This window comes from Camellia sinensis, chromosome 2, assembly GCF_055761805.1.
Source record: "Camellia sinensis isolate YWXY chromosome 2, ASM5576180v1, whole genome shotgun sequence".
In the NCBI taxonomy this organism is placed as follows: Eukaryota; Viridiplantae; Streptophyta; class Magnoliopsida; order Ericales; family Theaceae; genus Camellia; species Camellia sinensis.
The window spans coordinates 204,274,578-204,293,658 of record NC_138962.1 but is presented as its reverse complement, the minus strand read 5'-3'; the positions used below and the strand labels follow the sequence as shown (position 1 = coordinate 204,293,658).

The 19,081-nt window shown below is 33.4% G+C and overlaps 1 protein-coding gene, 1 long non-coding RNA gene and 1 other non-coding gene across 3 annotated transcripts; 2 read left to right on the top strand and 1 right to left on the bottom strand.

Moving 5' to 3' along the window:
- Window positions 1-1,267: 1,267 nt before the first annotated feature.
- On the bottom strand, window positions 1,268-3,452 carry LOC114299570 (uncharacterized). Its single transcript, XM_082913366.1, has 4 exons — window positions 3,223-3,452; window positions 2,705-3,126; window positions 2,036-2,432; window positions 1,268-1,910 (listed from the first exon to the last, which is right to left on the bottom strand). The coding sequence occupies exons 1-4, from the start codon at window positions 3,450-3,452 to the stop codon at window positions 1,268-1,270; spliced, it is 1,692 nt and encodes a 563-aa protein (XP_082769492.1).
- Window positions 3,453-9,004: 5,552 nt separating this feature from the next.
- On the top strand, window positions 9,005-11,722 carry LOC145820557 (uncharacterized). Its single transcript, XR_014362363.1, has 2 exons — window positions 9,005-9,580; window positions 11,321-11,722. It is a non-coding gene; the product is annotated as an uncharacterized LOC145820557 (long non-coding RNA).
- On the top strand, window positions 10,626-10,713 carry LOC114299572 (small nucleolar RNA SNORD34). The gene has a single exon (XR_003642364.1). It is a non-coding gene; the product is annotated as a small nucleolar RNA SNORD34 (small nucleolar RNA).
- Window positions 11,723-19,081: the final 7,359 nt, after the last annotated feature.

Genomic DNA, 19,081 nt, shown 5'->3' with positions numbered 1-19,081 from the left:
TGATGATGTATTGCGTAAGTGACGTTGGTATCAGTGATAGTGAGTGCAGGTCGGATTGTGGAATTTTCGTGTGCTTCATAATCAGGCAGTACATTCGTGGGGCAGAAGTCGATACTACGATAGACGGTCTGACACTAATTGGCTTATGAGCTGCGATGGTGGACATGTTTTTGAGTGACCCGGGCAGAGGACTCCGTGGGAGGACACTGTAAGAGGTGTTCACGTTACTCATTCCAGAAGGTGCAACAACATGATTACGATGTTTTATTTTTGAAGTTTTATGGGCGTACATAAATGTTTTGTTATTCTATGAAAACAGAACGTTATGAGGTAAAAACTGGTTGGGTAGTTGTCCTACGTTACTTTATTGTCATGCTGAATGGTGCACCAACGGTTTAAGCGTTGGTTAGAATCCGTTATTTTTTTGACATAAATGTTGATATTATTTGGTAAGTAATTCAAATAGTTTCTTCTATTCCATATTATCAACTTTGAACGTTACGTTCGAGAAGGTTATTTCTTTACACGGCTACTAGTACGTCATTGTTCTTTCGTTACCGTATGGTTGAGATGTGATGGTAATGTCCGAGTAATGTGAATAGTATTTTACATTTTAATATGCATGTGCATAACATTGTTTTTTAATGCCAGATGGACCTTTGTGTGTAAATATGGTATGATCTATACAGAAGTTGACATGCAAAGACAATGCGCACATCGGCCACGTGTTTAATATGGCATGACAGTAGATTAATTTGCCATTGCCATTTTAATTATAATTGTAGAAACACCATTTCATCGTAACATAATATTACATTGGCATTCGATTTATTTAAAACAGTGGGTTTTGGGTTCATGTTTTGTATGATGTACACTTAATTGCAAATAGACACCCAAACAAAAAATTCCATTGCTATTTCGATTATTTGAAACAGTAGGTTTTGGGTTAATTTTTGGTATGATGTGCACAGATTTGAAACACAAACGACACCCTTACTATTACGATACAACAACATGAAAGTGATGCCATAATAAAATGACCACGTTGGTTGGGTGTTAATGGTGCAGTGTGTGATTGCTCAACAGTGGGAACCGAAATGGTAGTTGGGTTAGAGAAAAGTGTATATCTTACCAAATTGGTTAAACCAATAATAGAAAGTAAAAGACTGATTAAAAACAATGTGGAAAACAGTTTGGAAAACAAAATACACTAGTCCAATAGAACCCCAGTTTGTCAGAGAAAAAATTAAATCATATGGCAGACCGTCTATAACGGCTCTTTGCATGTCTTCCTATTGTGATTGCCCAATTTTCCGCAATGCCCACAACGTATATGTTGTACTACCTCGCCCTTAGATGGAATTCTCTTCCGTTTGGGCTTACCGGGAGGACGGTTGACCATCGGTAGTGCTATCAAATATTCAGTTGGGTTAATTGTCGGCCTCTCCACTGTTGGGATGGGGTATATAGTTCCGCTATAAATAGCTCGAAATGTATCGATGCAGAATGCAGAGTCTATCGAATCGTAAATGTTTCTTCCACTATTACGGAATGCAACGACAACATGGGAACATGGGAACCCATTTATCTGCCACTGAAAACAAGAACATGTCTGCTTGACGACATCAACCAACACCGATGGGTAGGAGTGAACCTTGTACACATTATCATTAGCCTGGCTCACACACCATGCCCTGCTGTCGTTATACGCTGCCACCAATTTTTTCTCCATTTTAGGGCATATTACACCGGCCCATTTAGTGCATTTAACTCTGCAGTCCAACATTTGCTCCATTATTTGACCCCTTATCATATCAACCAATCTAGTAATAGGAAGATGACGGGCCTCGCCGACCAAATTGCTGAAAGATTCAGCAGCGTTTGAGCACATCTCCCCGTACTGTCGGCCTCTAAAAAATAACCAAAATCAACGTTTACAAAGAGCATAAATTATAACGAAAAAATAAAACATACTACGAAAAAACATGCTGGAATTAAAAATACGCCATAACCCATTAAGCGGATCGTGAAGTACCTGAAATACGCATTAGACCAGTGTTTTGGGTGCAAGTCTTTCATAAAATCTTCAATCATAGCTGGGTTGGACTTCTTCAATACCTCAAATTTCTCATTAAAGCAAGTAACAGTGGGTGCGTAGGCACATTCCCGTAACTTGCGCATCAACCCAATTTTGTGCAATGCATTAACATATTTCATTGGATCCCGCAAGTTCATTTGGAGATGTAACAAACAATATACATGATGTGCCGAAGGGAAAATTATTGGCATAGAGTGTAATAATCCGACGTGGTGGTCAGATACGAAAGTTAATGTCCGCCCGCCCCCAACAACTTCTTTCAAATTACGAAGAAACCATGCCCAATTGGCTGAATTCTCGGAATCAACAATAGCAAAGGCTACCGGAAACAATCCTATGACCAAACATGCAACATAAGTAGTTTACCATGAGTAAAGTTGTACAACCATCCACACAAAATAAGTACGACACATTTTGAAAAAGAAAATGAATAAGCCTACCATTGTGTTTTACATTACTGTGCAGTTTAATTTGAGGACATCCTATTTCAATGTTGTTATTTTTTTTTAAAAAAAAAAAAAAAAACTCATTTAGAACATATGAAAAATAGAAGTAGCTGTTTACTAGTACGTGCACAAAATATGGAATAAGAGAACACACCATTACCTTGTTTGGCGTCTTTAGCAGTAGCCACAAGCAAATTACCTTTAAACCTACCTTTCAAAAACGTTCCATCCAAAAATAGCAGAGGTCGACAATGATTGAACCCATTTGTACAAGCGCGGAATGATATAAAATACTTAACAAACCTCCCGATTTTTTGGTCAAACTCAAGGTTAATGTAACTGTTTGGGTTTTTTTGCATAACGGAATCGCTATACCACCTAAGTTGGTCGAAGGACGTAGCGTGATCCCCGTACACTTCGCCTCTCGCTTTCTCAACACCCAACCATGCCACCCGATAACTAATGTCCAAACCATACTCATTTTTCAAATCAAACACAACATCAGTAGGACGCGTCAATGGCTGATCGCGCACCCGATCTGCAACAATAGTAGACACCAAATCAGACCCCGTACGAGGGTTCCTACAAGTACGTACATCAGCCCCACAAGTATGCACACTATCGAACCTCTTAATTCATAACACTCCACTTGACGGTAACATCCTCGCATGAACTAACCACGAACAATCTGTTGACGCCGCAAACTTACACACTACTGTAATTCGAACGGAATCATTTTTAATGTACTTGAATTGAAATCCACGTTCAATGGCATACTTACATAGAACTTCATGGAATTCGGTTGCTCCACCATTAAAACATTGTCCCACATGGGTAATCTCATACGCCCATTCCACCGACAAAAACGTCTTCGATCTGTTTGGACAGTATGTTGGTAACAAGTCCATCTGGTCATCCACGCAACCATTCCGACTAGCATCTCAGGAAATTCCCCCATCCTCAGTGGAATCCACTACACCACAATTACCCCCACACCAACACTACTTTTTTGAATGAGGACCTCAATGTGATTTATCCCAAACGACTTAGCAAGGCACAATATGTTTTGAAAATCGTCGTCACCATCCACCTTAAACTTCTTATACCCGGGAACATCGAACAACAAACACACCGCACCTAGTACGAATGACGAATCCTGATGCAACCGAATAAGAACATTTACTAAACCGTACGAACACACCAACAAAATCCCTCCGTCCATACCTGTGAACATTTGTTAAACCCATTACTATGGCAACATACCCAGGAAAAACATAACAGAACACTTTTTCTTTACATGCAATTGGTGTAACTAATCGAAGCCATCCCACTAACAAATCACAGAAAAGGGGAGGGGGGAAATAAACAACCACACACCTGTTTCGATGCCTTAACCACAGCAGTACAAACACAGCAAGACAACACCTTCAACTGTACAGTTACAGTGCGACGAATAGCGGTGGTCACAGGGAAAAATGAAGCCCATCACCGGGAAAAATGGTGCTCACCGTTTTCTGTCTCCAAAAAACAATGGTGAAAACAACGTTAATCAAGAAAAACAATGGTAATCAATAAAAAATGGTGAAAACAATGTTAACCAATAAAAAACAATGAAAACAATGTTAATCAATAAAAAAAGGTGGTCACCGTTTTCTGACAGATCACAGAAATGGTGTAAACAATGTTAATCAATAAAAAAATCCCCACAAAACGTTAACGTTACCTAACCCAAGTGAAAACATAATCAAATGTTTAAGGAAATAATCATGCAAAGCGTATTGATCGGAAAAAATAGTACTCACCATTTCCTGTGTCCCAAAAACAATGAAAACAATGTTAATTAATAAAAAATCCCCACAATACGTTAACATTAAGTAACCCAATTGAAAACATAATCAAATGTTTAAGGACACAATCATGCAAAGGGTATTGATGTAAAAATAAATGGAATCAAATCACACCCCAAAAAATTTACCAATAAAATAGGACTAAATGGTATACAAAAAAACTTAAAGGACTAAATGGTTTAACTTTTCTTTGGATAGGATTTATGGGTAATTTTTTCTTTTTTTATTCAGCTTAATAAGATTACATAAAAAAAAAATCAAAACATCCTTGAATTAAATAACAATTTTATTTTTTTAAATGCAAACAATATAGATGGAAGATATAACTTAAAAAAATAAATAAATAAATAAATAAAATTCCAATGTTGCCGTTTAAGGGCTCGTTTGGGATGTGAGTTGGTTTTTTTGTTTTTTTAGTTATTTGAATATCGGACTAAAAAGTCTCATTTGGAATAGATTTTTTGACTTCTTTAACTTTTGTGAGAGAAAAATAAAATGATTATGAATTAAATGTGAAATTTTATCTTATTTAGGCCTCGTTTGGGAACAAGCTAATTTAGTAACTTTTTGGCTATTTGGCTAAAATATGAGCTAAAAAAAATTAGTATGTTTGGGATGACTTTTTGATTTTTTACGAAAAGATATGCAAAAAGTAGAGAGAAAAGAAAATCTTTGACTTTTTTGTATGAATTGTTGACTTTTTGACTAATTTAATAACTTTTTAATTTTTTAACTAAAATAGAGGGTTCTCAAACGAGGCCTTAGGCCTCGTTTGGGAACAGGTTAATTTAGTAACTTTTTGGCTATTTGACTAAAAAGGTAGGTAAAAAAAACTTGTATGTTTGGGATGACTTTTTGGCTAATTACGAAAAGATGTGCAAAAAGTAGAGAGAAAAGAGAATCTTTGACTTTTTGGTATGAGTTGTTGGCTTTTTGGCTAATTTAGTAACTTTTTGACTAATTGACTAAAATAACCTCTTGTCAAACGAGGCCTTAATTAAATAACTTATTTTATTCTATATAGTTATTTTAGTCCTAATGGTGCATCCCAAATGAGGGAAGGCACTTCGGGTAGTACAGCCGCGCGGGTTGACCCGGCATCCCCTAACTAATTAGACGGCCGCCTTGGACTTGGACTGTATAGCCCAAAATAATCTTATTTCTTGGGGACAAGGGTCCATCTTAAATTAATTAGCAATTGTTTCATAGCCGCCTTTCACTGTCGCCCAAAATTAATTATAATCACAGTTTTGGTTTTAATTTTTTGAATTTAATATTTTAGAAATTTAATTTTTAATTTTTTGTATTATTTTTATTTTTAGTAAATATTCTTAAAATTTTAAATATTTTTTTTTTAAATCTTTTTTAGATGCACCTTTCTTAGATGTATCTAAGAAGTAAAATATTTGTAAAAAATTAATAAATACACAAGAATACAAAAAATATATTGAATATATATATATATATTTTTTTTTTTGTATTTTTGGTATCTAGTGAATTTTTTAAATATTTTTTTTTATAAATATTATACTTTTTAAATGTGTTTATGTTAAGTATATCTAAAAATTGAAAAATTACTTAAAATATTAAAAAAAGTAGTGAAAAAAAAAGTACAAAAAAATAGAAGTTTCAATTTAAAAAAAAATAAATTTAGAAAATTCAAACCAAACAAACTCAATCCTATTTGTTGGTACGAGGGTCCATCTTAAATTAATTAATTAATTATTATATATATATATATATATATTCACTGTAATAAAAAGCACCAATGGCGATTAAAAAAATGAATTTCGTCTCTTAAAGTTGCATAAATGGCAACTAAATCCATTTTAGTCGCCAAAAATTAAGACTTTTGGCGACTAAAACCATTTAGTAGCCAAATGTATATGTATTGGCGACTAAAAATCAGTTTGGTCGCCTATTATATGGGTTTCAGCGACAAACACAATTTTCGTCGCCAAAAGTGATGGTTTTTGCCGACTAAAACAATTTAGTAGCCAAAGGTGCTGATTTTGGTGACTAAAAAGCAGATTGGTCGCCGATTGTAGGTGTTTTGGCGACTAAAACCAGATTAGTCGCTGAAAGTGAAGCATTTTTGCTACAAAAAAAAAATTAGTAGCTAAAAACTGAGTATTGGCGACTAAAATTCAGTTTAGTAGCCAAAAGGGGACGTTTTTGGCGACTAAAAACAGGTTTAGTCGCCAAAAGGTGTGTTTTTAGGCGCAACATTTTTTTTTAGCGACTGCAAAATTAATTAGTAGCCTAAAATTGTAGAATTGGCGACTAAATAATGGATTTAGTCGCCAAAACTGAGATAAATTTTTTTTTAATAAATAATTTATTTTTTACATAAATTATATTTGAATATATATAATTATATTTATATATATTATGTTGTATTAATACTGGTGAAAATAATATATAAATAATATAAGTTGCAATTATATTCATGTGATGGTTGAGTGGCATAGTGGGGTGGCGTGTTCGAAGCGTGGGAGATGCTGAGGCACAGTGGGTAATCTTTTTTTTTTTTTGAAAAATGGTTTTGGCGACAAAATACTGTGGTCGCCAAAAAGGGTGACAATTGCCGACGAAAAAAGTAGTCGCCAATTGTATAAATAATTAAAAAAAACCACTATTGGCGACTAAAACTTTAGTCGCTAAATGTATAATTTCACAAATGGAATCGACTATTGGCAACTAAAACTTTAGTCGCTGAAGACCTGTATATTGCTGACTAACTAATCTTTAGTCGCCAAAGGTATTGGCGACCACAGCGGCGACTAAAATATTTAGTCGTGAAAAGTGAAAATTCTACATTTGGCGACTAAAATATTTAGTAATGAGAGAGATTTACAATAATTTTTTTTGTTTGCAACAAGGAACGTCACTGAGCAGCTACAACTCAAATTCGCAATGTGTAATCATTTCGTGTTACCATAGCTCTTGTTTACCAATTCATCCTCCACATAATTATATTTTTCTTCGTGCACAGACTTGCCTTAAACGAGTTGTTCACTGAAAATGGCTAAAGAAATTGTCAATTGGGTGTGTTAGGTTAAGTGATGATGTAATTCAAAAGATGTTAGTGGGTTGTCTTGTATTGGAGATTTTAGAATTGAATTGCATCACTCGTTTGTATGTTGCTAAACCAAGCTTGAAAAAATTGAAAATTTCTCTAAATTGAATTCTCCTCACAAATTTTAAACATTATAAAAATATTAAATGTTTTTTTTATGTTATAAGGGGTGTTGGGCAACGCATGAGTCATGCTATTTTAGGGTTGGTTTGGGATATTTTAAAAAAATGTATTTTTTATTTTTTTACAAAAAAATATACAGTGATTAAAAAAATAAAAAATAAAAAGATAGATTGTATATAGGGTGTGTTTGGTAACGTTTACGTTTTTAGTTTATATTTACAAAAATTTTATAAACTAGTTTTTATTTATTTTTAGAAAAACATAAACAACAAACGCGTTTGGTAATTGACAAAATGTTTAAAAAATTTTAAAAATATAAAAAGAGTAAGAAATGGCAAGTGGTGGCAAGTGGCGGCGGAAGACGGTGGTGGAAAGTGGCGACAGTGGGTGGTGGCGAGTGGGTGGGTGACGGTGGCGGGTGGTAGCAAGTGGGTGGTAGTAGTGGTGGCGGGTGGTGGGTGGTGGGTGGTGGTGGCAGGTGGGTGGCGGATGGTGGGTGGTGATGGCAGATAGATGGCGGGTGGTGGTGGTGGTGGTGGTGGGTGGGTGGGTGACGGTAGCAAGTGGGTGGTGGTGGTGGTGGCGGGTGGTGGGTGGTGGTGGTGGCGAGTGGTGGGTGGTGGTGGTAAGTGGGTGGCGGATGGCGGGTGGTGGGTGGATGACGGTGGCGGGTGGTAGGTGGTAGCGAGTGGGTGGTGGGTGATGGTAGTGGTGGTGGGTGGTGGTGGCGGGTAGGTGGGTGGTGGATGGTGGTGGTAAGTAGGTGGTGAGTGGTAATGGCAAGTAGGTGGCGAGTGGTGGTGGCGGGCGGTGGATGGTAGTGGCGGGTGGATGGCAAGTGGGTGGTGGTGATGGTGGTGGCGGCGAGGAATGGCTGGTGGTGGCGAGTGGGTGGCAGGTAGGTGGTGGCTGGTGGGTAGCTGGTGGGTGGTGATGGAGGGTGGGTGGTGAGTGGTGGTGGCAGGTGGTGGTGGCGGCGGAAGACGATGTTGGAAAATGGTGGTGGGTGGTGGTTAGTGTTGGGTGGTAAAAAAAAAAAAAACTGAAAATTCAAAACGGAAACACATTTTTTGTGTTTTCATTTTTTAGCCAAATTTATAAACTGAGACCACTGATTTATAAATCAAAAATTTAACCAAACAAGTTTTTATTTGAGTTTTTAAAATTTTTGTAAATATAAAGAGAAAACTGAAAACGTAAGTGTTACCAAACGGCACCATAGTGTATCCCAAAACCAGCCTTTAGTCTCTTTTACAAAAAAACAAAGAAAACAAAAAAAACAAAAAGCCAGGTAGCTACTGTAGCTGAGGTATAAGTTGGTGGCCAGCTGGATGTCACTATGTTGATAAAAAGACATTTTTACCCTTTGTGCTCGGAAAAAAAAAACAGAGGCACAGCTGATGAGGCTTTCATCTCTGTTTGACTTTGCCTTGCTCTTCTTGTATCTCTCCCTCTCTCTCTCTCTAGAACAATTGCTCTGCTCATCATCTGTGACTTCGAGGGTTCTACAGGTATTGCTTCAGAAGTTTAAAAACAGAGAAAGAAAGAAAAGATTTGATTGTTGGATTGGGTTGGGTTGCTTTTGACCAGAACCTTTTTCATTTTTTGACTTGATCGTATTATTGGTTTGATCCCTTTACTTTTTTCATTTCTTGACTTGATCAATCTACCTGTACAATTCATGAACTGATCGAGCGAGGCGGAGATTGAGGAATTAGAGGAGTTTCTGACGCAGACTGAGACGGTGGAGAAGCTCGCTGGAGTTGTGTCGGTGTCAGTGGCGGTGATGATAGATGGCTCGGCTTGGCGGAGGAGCGACTCGATGATCTGGCCGTCGGATGCGCCGCCTTCGGCCGTCGAAGTTGGAAGACCCTGGCCCTCTGCCGTTAGCTGCTCCGTCTGAAGCTGACATGGGTCTTCTGATCGAGCAATTTTATTAGAGAGATGGGTTTGTAAAAAGAGATAAGCAAAGAGATCAAATTGCCACGTCATAGGCTGCCTTTTGAATTTTTTTTGTTTTTTGTGCGGGCAGTTTGGTATTTTTTATCAACAATGCTACGTATCACTAAATTTCTACCACTAACACCACCACTAATTATGTGGCAAGCAAAAAAAAAAAAAAAAAAAAAACTAATACACAAAACACATGTGGCAGTGGGTGGGATCCATTGCTACATTCCTAGTGCAACTACTAATTAGTGATATGCATTATTTTTCATTTTTTATTACATCATCATTTTAAATATATTTTTCAATATAATAATTTAAATAAAAATTCATTCTATTTTTTCAAACACAAAAATTAAAATAACTTATTAAAATAATGAAAAAAACAAAAAAAAAATTAAAATAACTACTTTCCAAACATCCACAAAATCTTAATATTACGAACCCTAAAAAAAAATTTCAATTTATTTGATTATGAGATTTCTTTAAATGACAACTCAATTTATTTATTTTTTTATATTTATGTTATCTCTTGTATCTGCACCTCATTAATATTTTATTCATCTTTATTTGTTATTTTCCATTATTTCCTTGCTCTGCAAGTAAAATATACATATATGCCCTTTAATGGCCAGCCACCCCCATACCCTACATCCTTTTTTCTTTCATTTATAGACAACACCTTCATGCCATGCCATGCCATCATTTATTTGACTTATTTTTTCCTTTCATTTTGTATATATTTTTCTTTTTTGCGAGTCCAAGCTTCTTTTATCTTACATTCCTTTTAAGTTGATTGAGTGAGATAGAAATCCTCACTTCTTCATCTTCTCGTCTCGGTTTTCTCTCTCCCTTTCTCTCTCTCCATTTGTGATACAAATTTTGAATTTAATTTGGGAGTATTTAGAGTCAGAATTAGTAATTTTATCAAAGAGAGCATTGTGTGTACATTTAACTTGAAAAGACAAGAATTTCGAGGCTTGATTTTTTTGGGTGAGAAATGTAACATGGTATCATGATGTAAGAAGTTTGTTATTTCCACCTTTTTCATATTAAAGTGATGATAAAACTTGCAAATGTTTCTTTGAGGCCTATGATGATTTAAAGATTTGCCTACATTGTCTGATTTGCATAAAGTGATGGAGGAATCTGAAAACTGCTACTGAGACCACATGCATGCTGCTCACCTGTCCTAAAAATTGAATTTAGGAAACAAATAAAAGTTGTGCTTGCATTTGACCTAGTTGGTAACTTTTTTTTTTTTTTGGCAGTTTTGTTTGCTCATTTTTTTGAGGCCTATGATGATTTAAAAATTAGCCTACATCGTCCGATTGTCATATCATATGATGGAGGAACCTGGAATCGTGAGGCCCATGAATGCTTGCTCACCTGTCTTATAAATTTTGAACCCAAGAAATTAAAAAAAAAAAAAAAAGAAGTTGTGTTTGATCTGTTGTGTTTTTCTTTTTGGTAGATTTATTTGGTCATTTTTTTGAGGCCTTCCAAATATTTGCCTGCATTGTCAGATTATATCCATGACGGAGTGAATGCTCACCTGTCTTAAAAAATTCAATCAAAGTTTTGATTGTGCTTCATCTTTTTGCATTTTTTTTATGTGCTCTCTCTGTTAATTAGTTGCAAATGACCTACCAAAGCACATGGAGGTTATTACATTCTGATTTAGAAGTGTGAAAATTATTGCTGAGTTGAAAATTTGCTACCTTTGCTGGGAAATCGACTCACTTTTATTGTTTATGATTATTTTTTCATTCACTTGTAGTGTGGTTCTAGGCGATCAGTTGCTCCAATCAAGGCTAGTTTTGTAGGCCGTATTGGTCGCCGGAAGGCTGGAACATGATGTGGCAAGTTACATTTATTCTTTCCGGAAGATTTTCATGTAGTTGAGATAACACTGAGCAGTAATTTCAGTACTGTGTTTCAGAAAAAAGAAGTTTTTTTTTTTTTGTGTGGGTGATTTGTATATACATTTTAATAGACAATGAGCTGATTTTGACAGCGAGGAGCTTTTTTCATTCTGCTAATGCGTGTTAATTTGTGGAGATATATGTTGTGGGGATTTGTGTTAAATAAATGGGCATCCTAGTTGCTCAGCCAAAATACCAATTTTTGGAGGTTGATGAGTTATTTAAGTATAAAGTGAATGATCAGTCGCCCTCTCTTGGACTAAGTGATGATTCTGGACCCGTTATCAATAGTGCTGTTGAGTCTTATGAAGATTTGAAATTTTTCTTTAATTTTTGAAGTTTCTGTGTATTGGGACATGAGGAATTTTATCCATGTGAACATTGGAAGTGGTGGGTATATTATTTCTCTCTGCACTCATTTTTTGAAAGGGAGATATGGAGGTGGGTGTAACCTACAAATTAGGAAGTGGATTTATTAGCAAAAGTGCTATTGATGCCTTCAGCAACCTTTTTGTTGTCGTTGTTGTGGCAAATATATGAACTTAATTAATTATAAAACAAACTACAATAGATTTCAATACAAAATCTCAAAATAAAAAGCGAACAACTCACTTTTATTTGAATCTTCTCTTCTCTCATCCTTTTCTCTACCTCTCTCTATTCTCTCTCATCTACTATATTAGATGTCAAAATAAGAATAATATATTAGGGAGATGTAGTAACACTCAAAATAAAATAAAATAAAATAAAATTATGATGTACAACTTTTTTTAGTAGATAAATATAAAACAAATCTAAGATAATTCACTGAACTAATAAAGAAGTAGAAGCAATGTGCATAGTCAAAGTCGAAGATGAAACAAATATAAACAATATTCACAGCAAAATGGGTAATTTTGATATGGCCAAAAAGCAAGCCTTTTTTAGTTTAAAAATTTAAAAGAATACAGCTATTAGCATTCTATCAATTATTTTGAACCCTCTATTTTTTAATTTTTTTTAATTACAATAATAACCTCAAATGAAATTACTAAAAGGACATCAATAATTTTGGGACACCTCATCTCACAATTAAGCCCACACATCCACTATATTATGAGTTAGGGTTTATAAGAACATCCACCTCCATCACCACCCATCCATCTTCTCCAAATTATACCTTCAAAACCTACCCACCTTTAAAACTTTGAAAATCCTTTGGCGACAATATTCCGGTGATAATGGTGGCAATGAGTGGAAGTTTTTCAGGCAACCACAACTCCATGAGACGAGAGGAGTATAACAATAAAAGCTCAGAAGAGATTCATAACTTTGATGGTATTCTTAGCTCAAAAGAGATTGACCTTCTAAAGGCAAGTTTCTTGAAAATAATGGCAAAAATTATAAAAACTGTTCGTTATTTTTTTAGAACTAAACTCTCAAGCATATGATCGAAACTCGGGAACATAAGCCCAAACATTGTTTATTTGTTCGGGAACAAGTAATCGAATATTTATTTTCTCAGGTTATGAACAAGTATGTAGAGATGAAGCAGTAATCACCTTCGTGGTTTTTGTTAGGGTTTTTGGGAGAGAGATTTTTTAGGGTGTTGGGGTGTGCATTCTATTGAATGAGTTGATTGTTTTCATAAAGATAATTTTAGTATTATTTAGGGGGAGAATTTTTTTTTAAGGGTTTTAGAATTTATAAATAGGAGTCCAAAGAAATGAAGGATCCAAAATAATTGATGAGGTGCTAATAGCAGCACTCTTTTAAAACGAAATTTGAAAACAAATTTTTTTAAATTTGATCTTATATTCAACGCTTAATTTTTTAACAACCAACTTTTCAATTTAATAAATTTATCATTTAGTTTTTAGTCTTTAATTTTCAGCCTTGAACTCTCAATTTTCAATTTTATATGGTGTTTGATCTTATTTGTAAGTTTTTTTTTGCCAAAAATTCAACCATGTTAAAGTTAAAAAAGAAATTATTTGACATATAGAAAAACCAATTTAAAAAATGAAATGTTACATTCAACAGTTAAAACAAGTTAAATAAACAAAGTTTGAACAAATTTTGAAATGCTTAAAAGTTTTCAAACCAAACTTGAATAATTAAATGAACCAAGTTTGACCAAATTTCGAAATTCATAAAAGTTTTGAAACCAAACTTGAATAATTAAAATGTTGGTAAAAGTTACAATAAAACTTTTTTATACGTATTTAAAAGTTTTAGTTATGAGTTCGGATTCTCTAAAATAATTTTTGTTTTTTTTAAATGATGGATATTTAATTGTATAAAAATTGAAGATATGGTTGTAAAAGGTTGAAAGTATAACAACCATACAAGTAATCACTCTAACATCACTTTCAAAAAATAAATAAAGTAAAAAAAGATCTCTCCTTTTAAACTATTAGGCTAATAACAAAGAATCAAAATTTCTTATATAATTTTCAAAAGCCCACGACCCCAATTATATCACCAACCAAGCTAGAGGGCAAAATAGAAAATTCAAAAACAAGCTAAGGGAAAAATAGGCAACTCAAGACAAACCTTCCCAATCAAAACAACTAAAATTTCTTACATAACTTCCAAAATGCCACTACGCAAATTGTTTCACCAACCAAACTAAAGGGTAAAATAGTAAATTTCAAAACAAGCTAAGGGTAAAACAGGAATGAAAATAACAACACACAAGCATGAAAGTTATTCTTGTATGTATAGATATTTATTAGTAAATTTCTGGTTTGAGGAAGATTGACATGAGTTAATCGACAGAAAAGCTAAAAATTCACCAAACTAGTGAAAAAGATCAAGTTCTGTGGTTGAATTCTAATGCTTCGATAGATTCAATAACTTCTTTAGAGATAATTAACAAGAATTAACAAAGTAAAACTAATGTTGTATTACTGAATTTGTCACTTGTTACAAGCATTCAAATAATAAAAACAGTAAATAATAGTATAAAAACTAATTGATACAACTACTTAGAAGAAACTATTTCTAAATAACTGCTGCTCTTAATTTTCCAAAGTTTGTTAATATGTTTGAAGGTCTTTCTTTCTTCGAATTCCTAACTTTTGTTTCCTAGCATTGGCCACGATTGATGTAGCCATGTGTTCTTCTCTGATGCATGCAAGTGAACTCTCTCTATTACCTAAAAGACAACCTAAGAGTGTGGTGAATTAAGTTTTTACAAATAAAAATAATAATACCTTAATAAAAATTATAACTAGCACAATACATAAATATAGTTAATGAAATAAAAATAATTAAAACAAGTACTCTAACAACTATATCAGTTAATGATTTTACCACAGTGAAAATGTGAAATATAGCTATGGCAATTTAAATAAAATAAAGAGATAAAGGAGAGAGAGGCAAACAAATTTATAGTGGTTCAGCTTCAACTTGGCATACGTCCACTCCTCAAGCTTCACTTGAGATTTTCCACTATACTCTACCTTCACAGGGTGTTAGCAACCTTTTCACAGATGGAGCAATCCTCCACAGATTTTACACAGACTTTCGCTAAGTGTACTACACTCTTACAAGGTTGAAAAGAATGTACTTTTGCTTTCACAGAAAGTTACAAGAATTATCTCTCAAAGATAGATATAAAAATGAAGCTTTGGTTTTTCTGTAAATCTCACATAGGAAAGATGAACTTAAAGCTATACGTTTCAATGTATAATTTCTGAAAGAGGATGTAACAAAAATTGAATAACACTTCTCAGAGAATTTTTCAGAGAATAGATGTGAATGATTATAAATCAAAGAATATATATATATATATTTTTTTGTAACTTGTTTACATTAGAGGCTTTGGTATATATAATGAAACTCATAGCCATTTATAGTCGTTGTATTCATTTGAATTTATAGTCGTTTATAGCCGTTGTATTTATTTGAATATCTTTCACTCCATCATTATTAATTTGAATATCTTCCACTCCATCATTACAAATTTGAATATCTTCTACTTGAACTTTTTGAACCTTTTGAACTGTTGCTGTGCTGGGCTGTTTGAACCACTGTTTTGGGCTGTTTGAACTCCTGATTTAATCAAATATCGTTAGACTTATTTATTTTGATGATTTATTTAATTATGTTTTAATTTATTTGAAAGAGAAAAATAGAATCCAAAATTTATTTTGATGATTTATTTGAAAGTGAAAAATAGAATCAAAATTTATTTTGTCCCATTATTTCTCACCTAAACCTTTATCCTAAATGTTGTTAGAATGTATTTAATATTTGATTAAATCATGAGTTCAAACAGCCCAAAACAAAGGTTCAAACAGCCTAGCACAGCAGCAGGCCAAAAGGTTCAAAAGATTCAAGTGGAAGATATTCAAATTAATAATGATGGAAGTACAACGGTTATAAAGGTTCAAAAGGCCAAAAGGTTCAAATAGAAGATATTCAAATTTGTGATGATGGAGTGGAAGATATTCAAATTGGTAATGATGGAAGTACAACGGCTATAAATGACTATAAATTCAAATGAGTACAACGGCTATAAAAGACTATAATTTTCATTATATATACCAAAGGCTCTAATGTAAACAAGTTACAAAAAATCTGAAAATATTCTTTGATCTATAATCACTCACATCTATTCTCAGAAATTATACACTGAACCTTATAGCTTTAAGCCCATCTTTCCTATTTGAGATTTACAGAAAAATCAAAATTTCATTTTATATATCTATCTTTGAGAGATATTTATTGTAAGCTTTCTTTGAAAGCAAAAATACTATTTCATCTTCTAAAAGTGGTGCAAACACTGTGTTCTTGAAATATTGGGAGTGATTGTGAATCACCTAAGATTTGCAAGGGTTTTGGCTTGTGAAGTCTGTGTAAAATTCGTGGAGGATTACTCCATTTGTAAAGAGGTTGCTAGCACCCCTGTGAAGCTAGAAGATAGTGAAAAATCTCAAGTGAAGCTTGAGGAGTGGACGTAGGCTGAGTTGAAACCGAACCACTATAAATTTGTTTGTCTCTCTCTCTCTTATCTCTTTATTTTATTTTAAATTGTCGTAGCTATATTTCACATTTTTACTGTGCTAAAATCATTAACTAACATAGTTGTTAAGACACTTGTTTTAATTATTTTTATTTCATTAATTATATTTATCTATTGTGCTAGTCATAATTTTTATTAGAGTATTATTAATTTTAATTGCAAAAACCTAATTCACCCTCTCTCTTAGGTTGTCTTTTGGATAACAATATATTAAATACATTCTAACAATATTTATGATAAAAGTTTAGGTGAGAAATAATAGGACAAAATAAATTTTGATTCTAATTTTCTCTTTCAAATAAATTAAAATATAATTAAATAAATCATTAAAATAAATTTTGATTCTATTTTTTTTCCAAATAAATTAAAACATAATTAAATAAATCAAAAAAATAAATTGTAATTATATTTTTCTCTTTTAAATAAATTAAAATATAATTAAATAAATTATCAAAATAAATAAGTCTAACTACTTGAAATAACTGTCCACTTACTGTAATTACCGTCAACTCCTTCCTCCTTCCATTGCTTGATTCATTCGGTCATATGCCTTGCACAGTTGTTATACAAAGACACATTTCCACCTTCTAACCTTCAATGTGGACCACAATCGCAAAAGTCTTGAGCCATGTCAGCACCGTTGTCGACCGACTAAATTTAATATTTTAGTACCAATAATATTTTAATTAAATAAAAGTCTATTTTTTTATTTTATTTTTTTAAGAATATCAAATGAATAAAGATATATTTATCGATTGGTGTACCAATTAGTGTATTAAAGGATGATATGGTATAATTTTATTGGCTTTAAATTTTTGAAGTTTGTATAATATGTGGGGTTTATAGTTTTAAAATTATAATGCTATAGCATGTGTTGGTACACTAATTGGTATAATAATTGGTGTGTGTAGCTGTTAGCAAAAATTCAGTTTAAACTCAATTGACAATGATTGATCAACATGATTAAAAAGATTTTAATAAACACAAGAAGATCAGGTTTTGTGGTTGAGTTTTATGCCTTAAACAGATTAAGGATTTCCCTAGAGGTAATTAAGTAAAGAAGGATTTGAACAAAAAAGAATATGTATTTATTCAATTAAATTGTCACTAGCTATTAGCTATAAAAACTCAAACAAGAACCAAGAAATGAAAAATACAACAATCGACAGAAAGAAGAGAAGTGAGGATTGGAAAAAGCTATTACTAATCTACTCTTAACAAATGCTAAGTGAAACTACTCGTAGATAAATATTACGTTTTGTGAATGCTAGTTGAGATTGTTGATTGATTCATCTTTATATCTTCTTTGGCCTATTTATAGGGTCAGCCACATGAGAGAGAGATAACCTAAGTCCACAATTTCCTCAACAAGCCCATGATTTCCTCAACATGATACATATCCCATATTTGTTAAGAACCATTTTATAGATTTGGTGCTTGATTTGATCTTGGCTCCTTACTCTCAGTAACTAACTTTTAAATCGTTTAATTGCTAACTTTCTGACCCTCCATTTAACATGTGATTATGCCATGTCCTTAACACATCTATCATGCCATGTCCTTAACACATCTATCATGCCATGTTAGCATACCTATCGACAGAAATAATAATAGTAAAAACAAATGTGGTTAATGTTATTCTTTGAAAATAGTTTATGATTTTAATCGACAGACCATAATCGAACTTGGTCATAATTAATAGGCCACAATCGACCTAAAAATAAAATGTGGTGCAAACAATGCCTCCCTAATTTAAATGGATTGAATAATGAAATTCAATTAAATGATTTATAAGATAACTATCACAATCGATAGAAAATATTATATGGTGCAAATAATTTAAATTCTTGAAGAGTTATATTACACTCATAGTAATTTTTAATCTATCACTGTCGATTGGTGAACACTCCATCTTTGACTTTGTCGAGTGACATAACAAAGAGTCACATCCCTTATTTTTAAAATAAAACAATTCTCTATTAGCCACATTTTGGTTAATTAAAGAGAATTCACTACATATAGTTGATTGAGGAAGAATTGTATAACACTGAGGCCGTTAATTAGGATCTCTTAACTTTACTTGCTTGTCAAACTATATATTTTATGCCTGTTTAATGCCAATCAGGTTGTACATAGCGGGAGCATAAAATGAGCAAAAATGCAGAACTTGTAGAGAAAAGTGCTTCCCGTACGTACAAAGGCCCATTTCCGCACGTACAGAACCCTCGTTACACGTGCGGTGGAAATTTCTGCATGTGTGGCCGTACCTCGAGACACGAGCCTGCTATTTTGAACCTGTTGGAAAAGGCTAGAGGTATAAAAAGACAGAAAATATAATGGATTAGGGTTCTGAAAAATTCCAAGAGAGAGAAGAGGCTAGAGTTTGGAAAAAGGTGATTCTCAACCTTCAAAGGCAATTTCCATGGAGGGTTCTTCTTCCTCCATTTCTTCTCACTCCTCCATGAGTAGCTAGGCTCATCTTTCTAGGTTTTTAATGAAACCCTAGCCATGTAAATAGGTTTTCTTTTTTGTTTTCTTTTATGTAATGATTTGAACAATTGTATGATGTTTAAGAAGTTTCAAATATATATTTTCTATTATTTCT

Coding starts and splice junctions, on each gene's coding strand:
- LOC114299570 (XM_082913366.1), bottom strand. CDS start 3,452: ATGGACTTGTTACCAACATACTGTCCAAACAGATCGAAGACGTTTTTG. Junction 3,127..3,222: donor GCGTCAACAGATTGTTCGTG/GTTAGTTCATGC, acceptor ACGTACTTGTAG/GAACCCTCGTACGGGGTCTG. Junction 1,911..2,035: donor TGGTCTAATGCGTATTTCAG/GTACTTCACGAT, acceptor GTTATTTTTTAG/AGGCCGACAGTACGGGGAGA.